Here is a 19,464-nt window from a genome sequence, read left to right on the forward strand (position 1 = left end):
CCACAGCCCTCCAGGAGCCCCCGTCTACCTCGAATAAAGCCTGAAGTCCTCAAGTGCCCTCTGAGGCTTCACGGGACCTGACGTGGCTCGACCCCCGGTATGTGCAGGGGTCCCTGCCTGGAAGGTTCTTCCTGCACGTGTCTCTGTGACCTGCTCGCTCTTCTCCTTCAGGTTTGGCTCAGTTAGGTTGTCTTGGGCCATCTGTTTAAGACTGCAGCACCCCTCCTCACCACGTTCCAGGATAGCCTCCTTCCCCGCAGTATTTTCCCTCCGCACTTACCACTGACATATATTATGCTCACTGTTTGCTTATTGTCTGCCCCAGTACAGCAGAAGCTCCGTGAGAGCAGGGAATGTGTTTTGTCTGTTTTCTTTCACCGCTTTATTTGGAATACGTGTCACAGTCCTTCGCCTAGAGCAGAAACTCAGGAGTCTTAATTGAATGAATTTTATTTTGAGAATTCGTTTAGCATCTTTGCAGTCACTCTTTGAGAGTGTGTTCTGTTCACCGTCATTTCCCACGTGCTATATCTATAATTAACATCAGATTGTTTGAATGGATCCTGTTTCTTTTCTAGTTCACCTCTTTACTTAAAGTAGTAATGGATACAATGATATTTACTGATCTTTCCATTCCCGGCTTCCCCCAGCCTGAACCTGAATTTGATTTCCAACAGCTACTTGGCAACTGAAAGTGTTCATCTCTGTCTATTTCTTACAGTTTCCTCAAATTCCATGCCGTCCTCGACGGCTTAATAAAAAATGCCTTTAAGGTTACCATAACATACTCCAATGACCAGAGTATAATTTTGAACAACGTCATGTCGGTCCAGTGTTACGATTCCTAGCTATCAGGACACTTTTCAGAGTGTGGGTGTACCTCGCAGGTGTCCTGATAGGGCTACTTTAATTAGCAATAGTTCTACACTTTATTGCGTGCTTGTGTGTCTATGCTGGGAATAGGAGATGTTTTTATAAGATGCATTGACACCTGCTAATGTGTCTGGTGTGTGAGTCTGGAGTTTTTGATGCTAGTTATTCCTAAAGTAGAAAACATCTGGGCCTGAAACGAAAAGGCTGGTTTTGGAGCCGCAGTAATAGACCAGAGCTGAGGCCTTTTTGATACCAGTTCAGGTGGTAAAACTGTTTTCCAAGGCTGCTCATTTTTAATGTATTTGTATTTATCTTATACCGTTTCAGGCTTTACAAGACGAGCTAGAAAAGCGCTCGAATCAAGCACGATGTTTGGAGAAAAAACTGCAGCACAAGGAACTGGAAGCACAGGAGCAGGTACTGCCCGCTCGGCTGGTTTGCTCGTTCACTTTCTCCAGGTCCAGGAGCTCACGTGTGTCCTGTTTCCACCGGGTGCTTTGGCCGCGAGTAACAGAATCCTCGGCCCCTTGCTGCGCGTAAACAACAAAGGGATCTGTTTGTTGCCTCGCAACCTGTTAACCTCTGTCGCAGAAAGCCTGTAGGTAGGGTGGGCTCTGGGCAGGGAGCCCTGGGTCGCTGGCTCCGCCTCTCTCGCGCTCCCGCGGCTCTACGTCCCGTGTAGGGTCCATCCCAAAGCCAGCTCCGCGGTGCTCACAGCAGCTCCAGGCATCCCGCGCGGATCTAGCAGTATCCAGGGGCAAAAAGGGACTTACGTTTCCGGGGTGCCCTTCCGCAAAGTCAGGAGACCTTTCCCAGAAGCACCCCCGTACGTAACTCCCTTCTCATCTCATTGGCCAGAGCAGGTCACACGCTCAGAGCAGGTCACACGGGAGGCTGGCGGGAGGCTGGAGGGTACCAAACTAGGCTGGACCACTTAGGGTCTGCCTGCCGGCGTTGGAGTCATAAAAGGAAGGACAGCCCGGACAAGGGAGAGGGGAAATGTGTTGGGGACGCAGCCAACGGTGTCTGCTGCGTCCTCATATCAGAACACAGGGACGTAGATCATGTTTTCTTTTGAATTTTAATTTTCTCCTCCTTCTTTCCAGTGTGTTAATGAAACAATCTAGTATAACCAGAGTAGTCTGGCTTTGACAATAGCCAGTGACCACAGGATCATTTTCATCCAATTCTTTTACATTTAAAGTAAATTTAACTAAATGTAAACTGAAAAGTCAACCGTGTATTAATAAACTTCATGAGTCTTAAACCTTTTGTAAACGCACTGTCCTCAGCTACTGCGTACAGCATTACTAAAATTCTGCTAATTGCCACAAATCTTTATGGACAGAACCCGCTGTAGGTGTTGGCAGACGCTCATACTTTGGTTGTCTCGTAGTCAATTCAGTGCAGGGATATTGGGTTAGGTCATTTTGGCCTTGTCAGAAGAGTAAGCCCTGAAGTAAGGCGAATAGAGGAACTTTTGTCATCTCTGGAGTTGTTTACAAACAAGACCCCAAGGTAGGGATTGCACAGAATGGCAGGTGTGAGCGTCTAATAGATGCCACGTAATAACACTTACTGAATGGACTTGACCTCCTGTAATTCCTTCCTACCATCTAATGTATGCCCTGCATCATATACATGTCATCTTTGTGTCATGTATGTATATATCATGTCTATATACGATATGTCTTGTATAGGGTCTGTGTCGGACAGTCCATGATAGGGTCACAAAATAGGAAATTCTAGGATGAAAAACTAATAGTAACTATATTTATTGAAGGCCCACAAGATGAGAGACACTGTACAAGAAACGTTACACATGTTAGTTCATTTATCCTGATAATAACCATGTAAGGCCAATATGACCCCCCCATTTCCCAATTGGCACGCTAAAACCCAGAGAGGTTAAGTGACACGTCCAAGGTCACACAGCTGGTAACCAGTAAAGGTGGATTCACACCCTGGTTTAGCTGAATTCCAAATCTTTGCTCCTTTCATGACAGTTTTGGGTTTTTTTTCTTTTTTTTTTTTTTGGCGGTGTGCAGGCCTCTCACTTCTGTGGCCTCTCCCATTGCGGAGCACAGGCTCCAGACGTGCAGGCTCAGCGGCCGTGGCTCACGGGCCCAGCCGCTCCACGGCATGTGAGATCTTCCCGGACGGGGGCACGAACCTGTGTCCCCTGCATCGGCAGGCAGACTCTCAACCACTGTGCCACCACGGAAGCCCCTTGACAGTTTTTAAGTTACAGCATTTCTAGTTTAGAAAGCTGCCTAGCAGTGATAGGGGAAGTGAGTTTATTAAGGACGGCAGGGAAAAAAATACCGCCCCAGACACCCGGTACGGCGGGCAACGCCATTAACTCCCTGTGGGCAGAGAGCAGCAAAGAGCAAAGCAGACGGAAGCAGAGCCCATTTGGCCACAGGTGAAAATACGTCCTTGGGTGGCTGTGTGGCCTTCAGGTGGGACTGGCACAGGCTCCGTTGTCACTGAGGTCATCTGAGCCTCCCTGCAACCCCCCAGCTGGCTGGGATGCCTGGAACTAAAAGAAGACAAGCTTCTTAAAAGCAGGAAACAGGTCTCCCTGGAGGACTGGGCCCTCCCCAGTTTGTGATAGAATATGACTTAAGGTAAGACTTTGTTGACATCACTCTAATTCATGGCAGAACTTCACACGGAAAATTCCGTAACATATTGAGAGCAGGGAAATTAAGAAATCCCAGATGGACAATAGGGAGGATTCAGGAACCACTTCAGTCTTATTTCATTGGCTTCTGCTTGATCATCAAAGTTGCTTTCATCTTTGTAGTGACAATAGCTTTCTAGACTGTTTCTTACGCTAATTCCTGATATCTTCTATTAGCCTCCAGTTCACCAAAGAAATGTCAGGAAATACCCATGGGTAAAGCTGAATATTTCATAATCTTTGCAACCATGAAATGTTGGGTTCTTTCCACGAGATCCTAGGGTGTAGCTAAGCAGAAATGCCAATTGTTTCAGTAAGGCTGAAGAACAAATCATGGGCACTTCATAAATACTATTCATCCATATTTAACTTGATTTAACTTTCATCTAAATCTGACCTTTCCATTCGCGACACTAATAGAGGTAGTCAGAAATAATTAGAAGTACAGAAGTATCGTCATGTACAGTTTTTAGGGTCTGATTCTATATATGCTTACTGAGGGATTTTAAAATGTTGAAATTGTTCTTTTCTTCTTTGCGTCTGTCAAAGCAATTGCAAAATAACAGTAGCTAGCCTGACATCAGCCAATCAAACAACCAAAATGTGTGCAGAACAGCTTCTTGGAACTTTTCTTCTCTTTCATTTCAACCAAATATTATTATCCTGATACTAGTTGCATAAAGAATCAAAATTGAAACTGGCAGGATTACAAAGGACAATTTCCTGGGCTTCTTTTTTTAACTCGCTTGCTTAAAAAAAAAAAAGTTGAAACTGTCTCTGTTTTTCATTTAAGAAAAATTCCTGTGTTTTGATTTTATAAAAACAAAAAAATGAATGAGGCATTCTAAAAGTTGTGTTTTTAATTAAACGCAAAAAGCTGCTTCTCATCAGGTCTTGATGGGTGGTACCCTAGCTGCCCACCACTTGCCCCAGTGGCATCAACCCTCTCCTCTAACTCCACACCCTCGGCAGGTCTGTCACCAGGGCGCCCAGGGAAGGCTGGTTTATCCGTGGTTACAAAGGGTTAATTTACCCCTTGTGAAGCGTCAAGATAACACCAATAAAATTAGAAAAGACCAACTTCCCTCTCAGTCAGCCTTATAGAAACATATCTTTCCTGTAATCCAGAAATAGGAAAGTAATTAAAAGCTATCATTCTTTTTCTCCATACCAGGAGTTAATAATTTCTAATTCCCGATAAGATCCGAGCAAGAATCCCATAGTTGCAGCAAAGGAGGGGAGATCAGAGCTCTGATCAGACTTCCTCGTTATGTAAGGAAACTGAGTCATTGGAAAAGGCCACGACTTCCCTACCATGGCAATGGCAGAACCGGGGCGGGGCGGGGCAGGGGGAAGCGGACGGCCCACCCCGGGATATGATTTTCCACTGTATTGACCACAGTGTGAAATGCATCTATGGCGTGTATCACTCGGGTTCAGGCTGTGGGTAAAAATAAATCTCCTATTTGGGAACAAACAATGTCTCATTATTCACAGGGAGACTAGGTGATTTGCTAGCCCTTGCCAAAATAATTCGGTCTGATAAATTATAGAAAAGAGAGGGAGGAAAAGAAACAGTCTACAGTTTTACTTGGCGCTCTTAACACTGTGCAAAGCAAGCATATACTTACCACGGAGGCGCTAAACAATGTCAGCCTTGAACCTCGTATAATACGTAATATAAATGTTAATATGCACGTAACAAAACCCCTGCTTTGAACTGGGCTTTTTCAGTTTCGAACGTATGAGTAGCTTTGATTACATGGATCACTCCGTTTCCCAGAAGATTCTTTTACATAAATTAGTGAGAAGAACTAATACTTTGAGACCTAATAAAGGGAATGCAGTGCTGTGCATTTCGCAGCAGCGTCATACAATTACCCCACACTGCATGCCTTTGACAGGCGTATTGTGCTGGCCCATGACAGGTACTGAGAAGAAACACGGATGAGTTCTCCTTCCAGCCGCAAGGAGTTTACAGTCTAGCAGAGCAGAGATGGGTGTAAAGTGTAGACTGCAGTCATGGCATTTAAAAGACGTTCTTCTTCTTCCAAAGGCTTCGAGGCTCAGCTCACACGATGCGGGAAGAATGCAGCCCTGGTACTGCCCGCCGTCTTCCCGACCCTGCGGGAAAGGGTCCAGCACCCAAGGCAGGGCCTGGTGCTTGCTGACAGGCAGGAAGTGTTTCCAGCACCTGCGGCCGGGGCCTCTCGGGTTTCCTGGCCGGCGTGTTTCAGCCACTGGCTGGTTTAGTTCTCATCTAAACCTGGTGTGTCCAGGCATTCAGGTCTGGGCTGTGCAGGCGCAGGTCACCCTAAAGTGTCTTAAAATATATTCCAGTCACAGCCTTGCAGCAGGCATTTTATATCCAGTTAAGGCCTAGACACAGCAGATGCTTCAGCAGAGGTGGATCTGGTAATTCCCTGTGTTCGGGGAGGGAACAGAGGTTGTCCTGAGACCCCTAGCGAGACACAGGGAGGGGAAACAGAAGAGGCTTCAAGGGCGAGTAGGACGCAGCAGGGAAGCACTGCAGGTAGCAGTCCGCCTCTGCCACCACGGGTCGTGTGGTCTTGGGCAAGTCACTTAACTGGTGCACATATCAGCCTCCTAAGATGTCAGTAATAGCACCTCCCGTGGGGTTCACGTGAACGCCAAAACAAGATGCATGTGAACCCTCAGAAACTAGAGAACATAACGCGGGTGCCATGCGCGTGGCTATAATTCTTCACAGAGGAGAAGGCCCCGTGAGCTGGTCACCAGCAGAGAGGGGACCCTGGGCTAGGACGAGGGGTTCGGGGGTGGAGCAGGCTCGGGGGCGTCCTGGCCAGAGGGGGCGTCAGTGGGGCGAGGACCCAGGAAGTTAGCTACCTTCGTTTCATCCACTAAAAATAGCGATAGCATCAAATCTTTGTTACTGTCTACTCCTTACCCTGCACTGTGCACCCAACAAGCTTGGATACAATGCCGGGGACTTCGGTCATTGGTCAGAAAGCAGTTTTCAGCCACTGAGGATTTTCTTTCTTTAACTGGGTAGTGTTAGATGATTGCGTCTTTCCTTTAGAAAGATTAATCCAGCAGCAGAAGATAAAAGGAAAAATACGAAAAGAGATGAATTCATAGGTGATCACACTAAATTCACATCACTAGTCGCAAGAGAAATCACAAGGGCTTGAACTGGATATTGTCAACGGTAGTAGAAGAGGAAAAGAGTAGATGTGAAGACTCACTTAAAATTCATAGAACACAGACTTAGAGAGTAAAAGAAAGGAATATGTCAAAAATAACACCAAGTGGACAACAGCATCATTGTCTAGGGGCAGAGTCTGAGATGCTGGCAGCCGACATTCCTTTGGAGACAGGTAGCTAAAAATCTGAACTAGAACCCCAGAAAGAAAGTCTGAATCTAGAAGGTAAGAAAGAGGCCACGTTGAAAATCTGGATCTAGAACTTAAGAAAGAAGCGCGGACGTTTCTGAATTATCTTGACGGGTGATATTGACAAGGAAAAGCAGAGAGGGGAGAGGGCCGTGGGCGGAACCATGGGCTGGACCAGGTTCCAGGGGCCAGAGAAAGTAGGGGAAGATCCAGAGAGGATTTAGAAGGGATGAATGGTGAGAAAGATGAGAGCAGAGCCAGAAGAATTTAATGTCGTGAAAACCAGAGATGGTTTCCTACTAAACATTAAGCCCCTTGAGGGTAAGGACCCAACTGTCATCTTCACGGCATCCCCAGCCCTTGTTGTTGAACTGAATTGCTTGTGGGGCCTCTGCTCTTCTGAGTCTTATCCTCAGGACAGTCTTGCCCTGTCCCCCTTTGCTCTGTGCTCTGCTCATACTTTCTGTGAAGCTCCATTAAAGGTTTTCCCATCAGACTCCCTCGGGAGACATTGTTCCTTGAGGGAGGGTCCCTGAGCTGGGACTGTGTCCTCTTCATCCGTACACTCAGCATTTAGCCCAGCACCTGGCCCACGTGGCACTCAGTGAATCCGTGGAAGAAAGGAAGAAGTGGAGGAGGGACGGAGGGAGGGTTAGCGGCATCGTGTGTGCAGGGAGTTTGAGGGTGGAGAGTTCAAAGGCCACCACGCCTGAGCAGTGATGACAGGGCTTTGTAACGCGCATCCTGCACGCGGTCTAGATGGACTTTTTCTACACACATTCTTTTCTAGACTTTTCTTGTAATAAAGATTACAGATTTTTTCCATAATTTTCGTCTGGGGTGAGTAGGATTATCAAGACTTCTCCTGGCTCGTCTGTGGCCCTCAGCTCTTCCCCAGGCCTCTGGCACCAAAGGGTCCATGGTCCAGGGAAAACCAAGACGGAGCAGGATGCCAGCACCCTCTGCCACATGGCCCACCTTTCCCCTTTGTGTCCTCAGTCTTTGTTTTTCCAGTCTTACTGAGGTATAGTTGATAAATAAAATTGTATGTATTTAAAATGTACAGCGTGATGACTTGACATGCCTTGTGAAGTGATTGCCACAGTGAAGCTCATTGGCACATCCGTCACCTCCCACGGTTACTTTTGTGTGTGGTGAGAACATTTAAAGTGTCCTCTCTTAGATTATCAATTATACTGAAAGGATATGTAATCCTTTTGGAAAAAAATGAAAGAGAAGATATTACAATTATTCTCACAAATAAAAAAGATTATAAGATATTATTACGAGCAATTATAAACCAAAAAATTGGACAGTCTAGAAGAAACAGAGAAATTTCTAGACATACAACCTACCAAGACTGAATCATGAAACACTGCACAAATCTTTTTTTTGCGTTTCAGTTGCATTTTTACCTTTCTTGAAATAATAAAGCATAATATGCCTAAAAAAAAAAAAGTGGCCTCTCTTAGCCAATTTCCGGTACCTAATACGGTATCTTGAACTATAGTCATCAGGCTCTGCATTTAGACCCCAGAACTATCTGATGTCTGGAGGTTTGCACCCTTTGACCAGAAGCTTCCCCCACCTTCTAGCCCCTGGCAATCACCATTCTTCTCTGTTTCTATGAATTCAACTTTTTCTTTTTTTTTTTTCTTTTTCATTCCATAGATGAGTGAGCTCTTCTTTCTGTGCCTGGTTTACTTCTCTTAGCATAATGGCCTCCAGGTTCATCCACGTTGTCACAAGTGCCGGCCATTCTATTCTTCCCTGAAATAGGGCAGACCTTCCTTGCAAGATCTCTTCCATGGGATGCCCTCAGAAGGAGCCCTTGATTTTCTCTACTGAGAAATTGAGCTTTCTTCTGCTTCCTTCCCAGGTTCCTTTGGTATCAGTAGCTTTGGGATAACGTTAACATCTCAGCTCCTTCCGCCTGCTGTACTGTTACAACATTATCATTTGTATTCCCAAAGAATGTATTGGCTTCCCACCAAGCCCAGTGATCTGTCGGGGAGAAACATGAACACCAGGAGAACCAACATCAATATATGTAAAGCTTTCATTGGGTAGCACCGCTTATCTTTGAAACACCTCGGTCAGCATCGAGGGTAACCAGCAAATCTACAGTCACAGGCAGGCTTACGGAGGAAGATGCGATGCAGACAGAAAATCAATTAAGCAACAATCATGACAGTTGTTAAAAGGAAGAATTCGTCTTTTACAGATTTCCATTTTCCATAATGGATTTAAAAACTTCACAGTCTTAGCTGCTATGGGCTAACTCATCTGCAGTGAAATTTACTTAAAAGTACTAACAGCTCAAAACTATGTTTTATCCCTAAGCACGTTATGAAAACAGGAATAATAATTGCAACAGAAATATAATTCAAAGACTTTTACTGACTTTTCATGTTTAATGGTTATTATTCTGGCTTGTTTCAAGTAATTTTTATAACCACAGTTTATTTACAAATTCAGATAAATTCTTTTGTTCCCAGACAGCTGGCATGAATGCATCATTCTAAAATTGGAGTTGTTATGAGGGATAGAACCACGTTCAATTTTGGCCACATCTTATTCTCAATGAGAGTTTGAATACTTGCCCCTGTTTTCTGAAAAACACGTGAAGCATACATCTCATCAAACCATTCCTTGTAAGTCAGTTATTCTGGTAGATTTTAGTGGCAAAGCAAGTCAAACACTTGTACCCAAAACCAACGCTAAAAACTACATGATGATCACAGAGCCATTTTTAATGGATAACTTGCAGCAGCTCTTGTGGGGTGAATGGGTTCTGTGTTCCATCGTTGCTTTCTTGAGATTCCCTTTGTTTTGAACTTCGCTGGAGGAGAGAGCAGGCGGGTCCCTGAGGCGCCCGCCACGTGGTTTTAATCCTGTGCTTTGCTGACGTATCAAAGCCAAGTGTCAACAAAGCACCCACTGCATCATTGCAGCTGTTTTTCCAGAAAGCATTTTCTGCGTGGCTCTTGGTCAATGCACGTTAGTGAACACGGGTGGGAGCGGGGGCGGACGATGAAGCAGGGGTGGAGGCTGCCGGGCTGGCCGTGCTGGGATCTGACCTCTGACCTGGGGCTGCCAGGTTCAGAGCCGGGCTGTGCCTGCCCAGGGTGAAGTGATGTGCTCATGCATTCTCACTTCTTTCGGTTTGTTCCTTTTTTTGAGGTAGTTTTGGCTTTAAGTTTAGCCTTTTTAAAAATTAATTTTAAAATCCAAAAATGATTTAATCCAAATGATTTACTCCAAATCAGCAAATTATGGAAGCCCTTAAAGAAAAAGCAGGAACAAAAGCTTAAAACCAAGTTGGGTCCTACCCCACCTTTTAAAATTGGAGGACAAGGAAAATGATCAGGGATTAACCTGGGTAATCAGATGTCGTCTCCCAGGAAGATGAAAAGGGAGACTGTGTCCCTGAGCTGTGTGTTTAGGGCTCACTTTTCTGGCAGCTCCTAAGCACTGAGTTCATGGAATAGAGTGAACAGCTGGAAGGAGGAAGTAAAAGAAGAGATAAACCCAGAGATGGTAAAGAGGGTGGGAGAGTCAGCACGGTTAGAGGGAGAGATGTCCGATGACGATTTACTGTGCTTGTCACGTTCAGGAAAGAGTATCAGATAGTCTACGGTGCCACTTACATGCAGTTCCTTTTCTACCATAGTCCAGCCAGAAAAGACCTCCTTTTCCTGTTGAGGAAGGGCTGTTTTGAGGTAGAAGCAATTGAAATTGTTTATTGTCAAACAAATGACAGAGCAGAGGCATTTTAGATGCATCAGATGTATATCAATTTGAATTAGAAATAAGGAAAGAAAGGTGATTTTTTTTTTTAATACAAAGGAAAATTCAGAAGTTCAAAAGGCCATTTGAGTATACTTTCCACGTAAATCAGCTTTTGGATTTCTACACAGAATTAGAGGACATAGTTCCAGTTTGAAAAAGAGTATTATAAAACCTTCAAGGAAAAGAATGATTTATTGAATCAAATGGAAAATGTAGAACTAGTGAAGAATATAGCGTCATTGGCATTATTAAAGTTTTGTGAAATAAAAGGCTGATTGTGAATCAGACAACCTAGTACCTACTCAGCTCTCAGCGTACTGAATCTACGTGGAAAACTTGGTGTCTTCTAGGAGCTTCTGTTATTATAATAAAAGAAAGCATTGTTTAAGGATCCATTCTTGGTTTCGTATGTGACATTTACACTCAGGTTTATTCAGAAGGGATGCGGAGAAGCAGCGGGGAGACTCTGACAGGAGATTGTCTCACTTTTGATTAAGAAGCAAGAGAGGAATTCACAGCCCGCTGCTGTGGGCCCTGACAGACTCGCCGGGGGCTCTTCCCTGCTCGGTAGGTAGCCCAGTGTGGGCAAGAGAGGGCACAGGCGCCAGGCTCGGACGCTGTGCTGGGTCTCCCAGGGGCAGCAGCAGAAAGGTGGCGGTGGTCGGAAGGGTGGTGTGTCAGGCCGGGCACCCCCTACGGAACCAGAGCCACCGTCTCTCTTATATTTCTGCCCTTCAGCTTTAAGATTTTATTTGAACGAACGCCCCTGCAGAAAGAATGGGAGAAAATTGGAAAACTGGACTGAATGATCCCAAATGCTTCATTCAGCACCTAAGATTTTGAGGTTCTGCTTGACTTGATAAACAGAGGAGGGTAAATGAGATGGTAAATCAGCGTGTGCCACGGAAACTAAATGACAGCCCAGAGTGAATTCTTCTTCTAAACTCCCAAGTGATACATACCTTCGACATTTCAATTCAATTCAACAAATATTTACTGAGCGCCTGGGATAGACCATGCCCTTTACTGGCCCTGATATACATCGGTGAACAAAGCAAACAGAAATCCTTGTTCTTGTGAAGCGTACATTTTAACGATAGGTTCTTCATAGCCTTTTGCATTTCTATATAAATTTTAGACTGGACTTGTCAATTTCTAGTAAAGCTTCCAGTCCATGAACATAGAATATCCCTCTGCTTTATTTAAGCATTCTTTAATTTTTTTGTTATATTTTTTTTATCATTTTATGTAAAGATATCTTGCACATTTTATGTTAGATTTATTCCTGTGTATTTGACAATTATGATGCTATTTTAAATGACATTATTTTTAAATTTCATTTTCTCACAGTTTGTTGCAGTACTTAGAAATACAATTGACTTTTGTATCGATTCCCTTTATCACATTTAGGAAGTTTCTTTCTCTCCTTACCAAGAGTCTTTTTTTCTTTTTAAAATCGTAAATGGATGTTTCTTACATGCCTTTTTTCCATCTTTTGAGATAATTACATGAATCTTGTCCTTTATTCTGCTAATGCAGTGATCTTCATAGACTGATTTTCTAATGTTAAATCAAGTTTGCATTTCTAGAATAAGCCCCACTTGATCATGGTGACTCATCCCTTTTTACCTTTTGCTGGATTTTGGTTCACTAATATTTTGTTTAGAATTTTTACATCTATGCTTATTAATGAGATTAGCCTACTATTTTCTTTTATTGTGATGATATTACTAGATTTTGGTATCAAAATTTGATGGTCTCATAAAACAAAATGGAGTGTTCCCTCTTTATTTTCTGGAAGAGTTTGTACAATGTTGATAATTATTTCCTCCTTAAAAAGTTTGGTAGATTAAGCTATCTGGGCTGAAGTTTTCTTTGTTGGAATATCTTCAATTAATTATGGATTTACTTTCTTTAGTGGTTAGAGTATCAGATTTCCTATTTTAACTTCTGCCAGATTCTCTCTTCTTTTGAGACTCTAAGTCTATATACATATATCTGATCTTCTAACTATATTTCCTGCGTTTTGTATTGATTCTGGATATTTCTAAATCTAGCTTCTGTTTCACTGAGTCTCTCCTCAGCTGTGTCTAACCTGCTGTTTACATCCATTCTTAATTTTGGTGACTGTAGTTTCCAGAGAGAGAATTTCTCCTTAGTTCTTCTATTAGTTTCCTGTTCTATGCTGAAGTTCACAACTATTTTTCTTATTTTGTTGAACATTTATCTTGGTTCTTGTAAAGTCTAGGTCTGATAACCATTATCTGGAATTCACATGGTTCTCATTTCGTTGTATTTGTTTCTCTTGGCTTTTGGTCATACAGTCTTGCTTTCCTGTGAGCCTGGCTACTTTTGATTGTGTGCCAGATATTTTATATAGAACTTCATAGAAATAATTTGGGACGTGGGATGATGATAATTGTCTCCAAAGAGAATTTACATTTGCTTCTAGGTAAGCAGGTAGCGGCACTTGCCGTCTTGAATAACCGTAACCCATTTTCAGGGACTGAGATTGTTTGAAGCTAGATTTCAGTTTTGGAGAGGGCTGGTCTGTTTCCAATTCACTCCTACTCCGAGGGTGTAGCCCTTTGGGCTCCACCCAAAAGCATGGGATTTTACCAGGAACTCCTGGACTGCAGTTTGTGTCCCCCTGACTTCTTTTGTGAGGCTGTTAGAAGATCTGTTCAGCTTCTCAACCTCTCGCCAACCAATCTAGAAGTGACAAAGGCCACTATGTTAAAATGTCCCCAAATGCCAGACTTACAAGTTCTCTTGATTTCTCCCACCTCCAGGATTGGCCCCATAATTCTTCCCTGCCTTCTTAGTTCCCTAATACCCTGAAGCAGACTTGGGAGGGAATTAACGTAGGCTTCCATTACTAGAAGTGGAAATCCACTACAGATCTCCCTTGACTTACGATGGGGTTACATCCTGATAAACCCATCCTAAGTTGACAGTACTGTAAGTTGTAAATTCATTTAATACACCTCACCCACCCAACAGGAGAGCTTAGCCCAGCCCCCCTTAAACGTGCTCAGAACACTTACGTTAGCCTACAGTTGGGAAAAATCATGTAACACAAAGCCTATTTTATAATAGTGTTGAATATCTCATGCAGTTTATTGAATACCGTCCTGAAAGTGAAATTTTTTCAGAATGGTTTGTCTGGGGACACAATGGTTGTCAGTATGTTGGTTGTTTACCCTCGTGATCACATGACTGGGAGCCCCTGCCCTGCATCGCGAGAGAAGATTGTATCGTTAGCCCAGGAAAAAGATCAAATTCAAAATTATGGTTTCTACTGAATGTGTATCACTTTCACACCATCATCAAATCAAAAAATCATAAGTTGATCCATCATAAGTCAGGGACCATCGGTATTTACATTTCTGTAAAATACTTGATCACATTCGTTGCTAATCTCTTCTATTGACTTGTGTTTCTAATTGGATCTATAGAAATTCATTTTCTTACAAATTCTGTATATTAATGATTTGTTAAATAAGTTGCAAATACTTTCTCCCAGTTGCTTATCTTTAATCTTTTTATTCAGTGCTTTAATTTTTGAGAACATTATCTTCCATGTTTTTCTTTATGATTTCTAAGCTTGCTTAGGAAGGTCCTCCCTACCCCAAATTATAAAATATGTTCTCTTTTATTTTCTTCCATTTTTACTTCTAAGAGTTTTGTTTTCTACATTTAACTCTTTAATCCACCTCAAATTTATTGCTATATACCATGTGGTATAAGGATTGCAACAGAACGTTCCCCAAGGAGGTTCATTCTCTTGTCCCTGGAATTTGTGCATATATACATTATGTGGTAAAAGAGACTTTGCAGATGTAACTAAAGTTAAGAATCAGTGACCTTAAAACAGGGAAGTTATCCCAGATTATGCAAGTGGTGAGCCCAGTCTAAACACATGGCCGCTTTAAGGGCAGAGAAATTTCTCAGGTTGAAGGCAGAAGACAGGTAGCCGAAGGGGAGGCCAGAGAGCTTCTTGGTGTGAGAAGGGTCCAGTGCCCCAGGGTGGGGGGCACATGAGGAGGATTGCCGGGGGCCTTCAGGGGTGAGAGAGGCTCCCAGCTGGCAACCAGCAAGGCAGGGGGGGACGTCGGCTCTGCAGCTGCAGGGAGCTGAAATCTGTCCACAGCCCGAAGGAGCTTGGAAACAGATGCTCCCTCAGCGCCCCCAGGTAAGAGTCTGGGCTAGCCCACACCTGGACTTCGGCCTGTGAGACCAGAGCAGAGGAACAGCGGGGCCCGCAGCCTGCAGCCCGCTCAGGCTTCTTACAGAACGAGGAGATGGTGGATTTGTGCGTTTCAAGCTGCTGCATTTACGGTAATTGGTTACAGCAACAGTAGAAGCTTATACAGGGATCCTACCTAATTTTATTTCTAAACATATACCCAGTTATTGGTACCACTTACTGACTGAGATAGTCTTCCGCCATTTATTTGAAATTCTACTTTGTCAAAAATCACATTTTCGGGCTTCCCTGGTGGCGCAGTGGTTGAGAGTCCGCCTGCCGATGCAGGGGACGCGGGTTCGTGCCCCGGTCCGGGATGATCCCACGTGCCGCGGAGCGGCTGGGCCCGTGAGCCATGGCCGCTGGGCCTGCGCGTCCGGAGCCTGTGCTCCGCAAAGGGAGAGGCCACAACAGTGAGAGGCCCGCGTACCGAAGGGGAAAAAAAAATCACATTTTCCACGTGTGCATGGATCTGTTTGGGACTTTGTATCCTTTCCTGACCATCCACTTCCTGTGCCCTGTGCTATGACTTCATGAGTCATAGATTATGGCACTTGAAGAAACAGACTCTGTAGCACCAGTGCCTGGGTTCAAATCCCAATGCCACTTCCACTTACCTGCTGTAGAACTTCACACAAATTAGTTTCCTTTTTTTGCTTAAGTTTCCCTGTCTTGAAAATGGGTTAATAATAATGCCCACCTCATGAAATAGTTGTGAGGATTGTCAGTTATTACAAGGAGCACTTTAGAAGGGCACTAGTACACAGCAAACTGTATTATCTGTAGGGGAAAGTCTTCCCTCATCACTTGTTTTAGAATTGTCCTTGTTATTCTTAAGCATCTGTACTTTCATAAGAATCTTAGAATAACTTTCGTGTTTTAAAATCTGAATGATTGATGATTAGAATTGGTCTTATTACACCTTCACGACTTAGTCTGGGACGAATTAACGTCTTTGCATCTCTGAATTTCATTAGGTCTTCTTTAGTGTCTTCATTACAATTGAAATGTTTCCTTTTATGGATGGTGTGCATTTCTTTTTAGATTTTTTCCAAAATATATTATGGCATTTTCTTCCTTTTGTGGATTTTCCCTCATATTCTCTAAACCGTTATTGCTGTTGTTTAGGGACGTAGTCACATTTGTTTGTATACATCCAGCAACCAGAGCTATTGTCAATACTAATTCTGATGATTTTTCAGTGGATAATTCTTAAGTTTTCTAAGTAAATTTTCTGTTGATTTCCTCAATTTATCTATGTAGGTAATTACATAATTCCTTAACAGAGACAACTTCTGTGTCAGCTTGCATCCCCCTCTGTTTTGGTTGGTGCCCAGGCCAGGTCTCTACTCAGCACTGAGGAGTCACAACAGAACACGTCCCTGCCTCTTACTCATTTCCAGTGGGAATGCTTCTCAGGTTCCGCTCAAGCGTTTGGTTTCTTTAAATTTTATTGAAGTATAGTTGATTTTACAACGTTGTGTAAATTTCTTCTGTACAGCAAAGTGATTCAGGTACACATGCATACATCCTTTTTCATATTCTTTTCCATATGATTTATCACAGGATATTGAATATAGTTCCCTGTGCTCTACAGTAGGACCTTGTTGTTTACCCATCCTATATATAATAGTTTGCACCTGCTAATCCCAAACTCCTAATCCATCCCTCCCCCACCCCGCTTCCCCCCTTGGCAGCTACAGGTCTGTTCTCTATGCCTGTGAGTCTGTTTCTGTTTTGTAGATACGTTCATTTGTATCATATTTTAGATTCCACATATAAGAGATATTATATGACATTTGTCTTTCTCTTTCTGACTTACTTCGCTTAGTATGGTAATCTCTAGGTCCATCCATGTTGCTGCAAGTGGCATTATTTTGTTCTTTTTAATGGCTGAGTAGTATTCCATTGTATATATGGACCACATCTTCTTTATCCATTCATCTATTGATGGACATTCAGGTTGCTTCCATGCCCTGGCTGTTGTAAACAGTGCTGCTGTGAACACTGGGGTGCCTAGGAGTGGGATTGCCAGGTCATATGGTAGCTCTAATTTTAGTTTTTTGAGGGACCTCCACACTGATCTCCATAGTGGCTGCACCAATTTACATTCCCACCAGCAGTGCAGGAGTTTCCCTTTCCGGTTTCTGAGGGTTTCTGCTAGCTCCTCTTTGTTGCGTTTAGACACACACCGTCATTATAATTACTTGTGTATACATTTCGTCATTCCTACTAGACTAAGACACCTTTGAGGGCAGAGGCCATATTGTAGTAGGAATACACACACACATGCACGTGTACATGTACCTGTAGATGTGTGTGCACACACGTGTACATGACCTATAGATGTGTACACACACACGCATGTGTATTGTGTGTATGTGACACCCGGAGAGCCTCTCAGGTGTGTGGAATGGAAGCGTCACCCCCTTCCCACGTGTCCCTCACCCATCACGGAGTGACTTCTCGGCCCACCCTTATTACCCCATCCCAGGGTCTCTTAGACACAGAGCAGGATCCTCGTCTCCAAGGTACAAAATCCCCTCGTTAGGGGTCCAAGGGGGCTTCTCCCCTTCCTGCACACTCTCCCTCCCTCCCAGTTTCCCCCCCTGGAGCTCTTCGACCACCATCAAGGGGGCTCTTTTCTATGATGTCACCCTGTGGTCTGACCTTCAGATTCCTGGCTCACTGACCACCGCTTTCCCTTTGACAACCTGCTTAGAAAATGTCCCTTTTCGCCCAGCTGCATGCTGTTTGTTTTACCCACGCTTTGCACAGCCAAGCGACCTCAAAAGGCATCTGGAAATGCATTTTCCTTTGGAAATAATAGTAAACAATGCTTTATGTACTTGCATGTTAATCTGTTATATCTATTATGCGTGTATTCTTTATTTCTTTTCTAAAATCATTTACTTATTTATTGAAATATTTATTTATCTTGGCCATGCTGGGTCTTAGTCGAGGCACACGGGATCTTTAGCTGCGGCACGCAGACTTCTTAGTCACGGCGCGCGGGCGGGATCTGGTTCCCCAGCGAGGGATCGAACCCAGTCCCCAGCAGTGGGGCTGTGGAGTCTCACCCACTGGACCGCCAGGGAAGTCACTGCTTTGTGTCTTTATAAGAGTGAGTTCTTCTCTTGAGGACGGTGACGTGAGTTGGTCCCTCAGTCATTTCCATGAAGCTGAATCTTGACGCGTCCAGCCCCATGCCCCCAGCCCGAGCATCCACACGGTGCTACACGCAGGGGGGGCACCTGCTGCTGCGCCAGTGAATACATGAGTTGTACAGTCCGTTCGTTTTGGGATTAAGTTGGTTAACGATCGGATTTATTATTCTGAACTGACGTCTACTTCGTTTTCATTAATCTTTAAAACTGCTAGATTTTTGCTTATGCATACACTGACCTTTTCAGTGAATCTTGCCAAAAATTGATTGTAGCAGAAATCATGTTACTGAGTCGCTGCCGGTTCCACTTCTTTGTGACCCGTGGCATTTAGGAGCATCTAAGTCTGGGGGGAGGCGAGGTCGGGTGGCAGCTTGAAGAAGGCATGATGTGTTTTAAAGGTGGCACTCGTTGGTATTTGGGTTTTGGTACAGGTGACAAAGAATGATCAAAGTGTTTGCATTTGTGGGTACAAAGTGTTGCCAGCAAACAGAAAACGTCCTGAGATTTTAAATTACGAGGTTTTTTTTAATTCCGACTGAGTTATAGCAATATACAGAAAGTGAAGTGACCCGAACAGTGAGTTGACCCGCCCGGGAGGAAAGTCTAGCTAAGATACGTACACAGGCATATTAGAGTGTGGTTAGAGTATATTTCAAAAATCAATAAACCTCGAAGAAAACATCCTCACTGAAGAGAGAAACAAGTTATTTTCCTTAATTTAAAAAAAATTTGTGTACAATTTTTAAAGGTTATAGCCCATTTATAGTTATTATAAAATCTTGGCTATATTAATTCCCTCCCCTACCTTGGCCCTCCCCCTTCCCTCTCCCCACTGGTACCCCCTAGTTTGTTCTCTGCATCTGTGAGTCTGCTTCTCTTTTGTTATCTTCACTAGTTTGTTGTATTTTTTATGTTCCACATATAAGTGAGATCATACAGTATTTGTCTTTCTCTGTCTGATTTATTTCACTTAGCATAATGCCCTCCAAGTCCCCAGTCCATTCATGTTCCTGCAAATGGCAAATTCTTCTTCTTTTCTATGGCTGAGTAGTATTCCATTGTGTATATGATGTTGTGTACATCTTCTTCATCCATTCATCTGTGGAAAGACACTTAGGTTGCTTCCATATCTTGGCAATTGTAAATAATTCCTCAGAAGCAAGTCATTTTTTAATAGGAGAAGACTCTTATTCATTCAGCCAACATGTATAGAGCACCTACTGTGTGCCAGACCCCATTAGCCCTGGAGCATAGCATGAGTGAATCTTTCCCTGGAGGAGCTCAGATCTAAGTAGCAGAGATTCTTAAAGTTAACTTTCATTG

General features: G+C 43.6%; 1 protein-coding gene across 26 annotated transcripts in view; it reads left to right on the top strand.

The window, feature by feature from the left end:
* CEP112 (centrosomal protein 112) overlaps positions 1–19,464 on the top strand; it is a 412,427-nt gene that overhangs the window by 368,905 nt on the left and 24,058 nt on the right. For 25 of the 26 annotated variants that reach the window (XM_033438326.2, XM_033438327.2, XM_033438317.2 and 22 more), the window contains one exon: positions 1,201–1,290. The exons of the other annotated variant lie outside the window; for it this stretch is intronic. In XM_033438326.2, coding sequence (XP_033294217.1) covers positions 1,201–1,290 — 90 coding nt within the window. The remainder of the gene's footprint in view (positions 1–1,200; positions 1,291–19,464) is intronic. 26 annotated transcript variants of the gene reach the window in all.

Source organism: Orcinus orca, chromosome 19 (assembly GCF_937001465.1).
Source record: "Orcinus orca chromosome 19, mOrcOrc1.1, whole genome shotgun sequence".
NCBI classification, from domain to species: Eukaryota; Metazoa; Chordata; class Mammalia; order Artiodactyla; family Delphinidae; genus Orcinus; species Orcinus orca.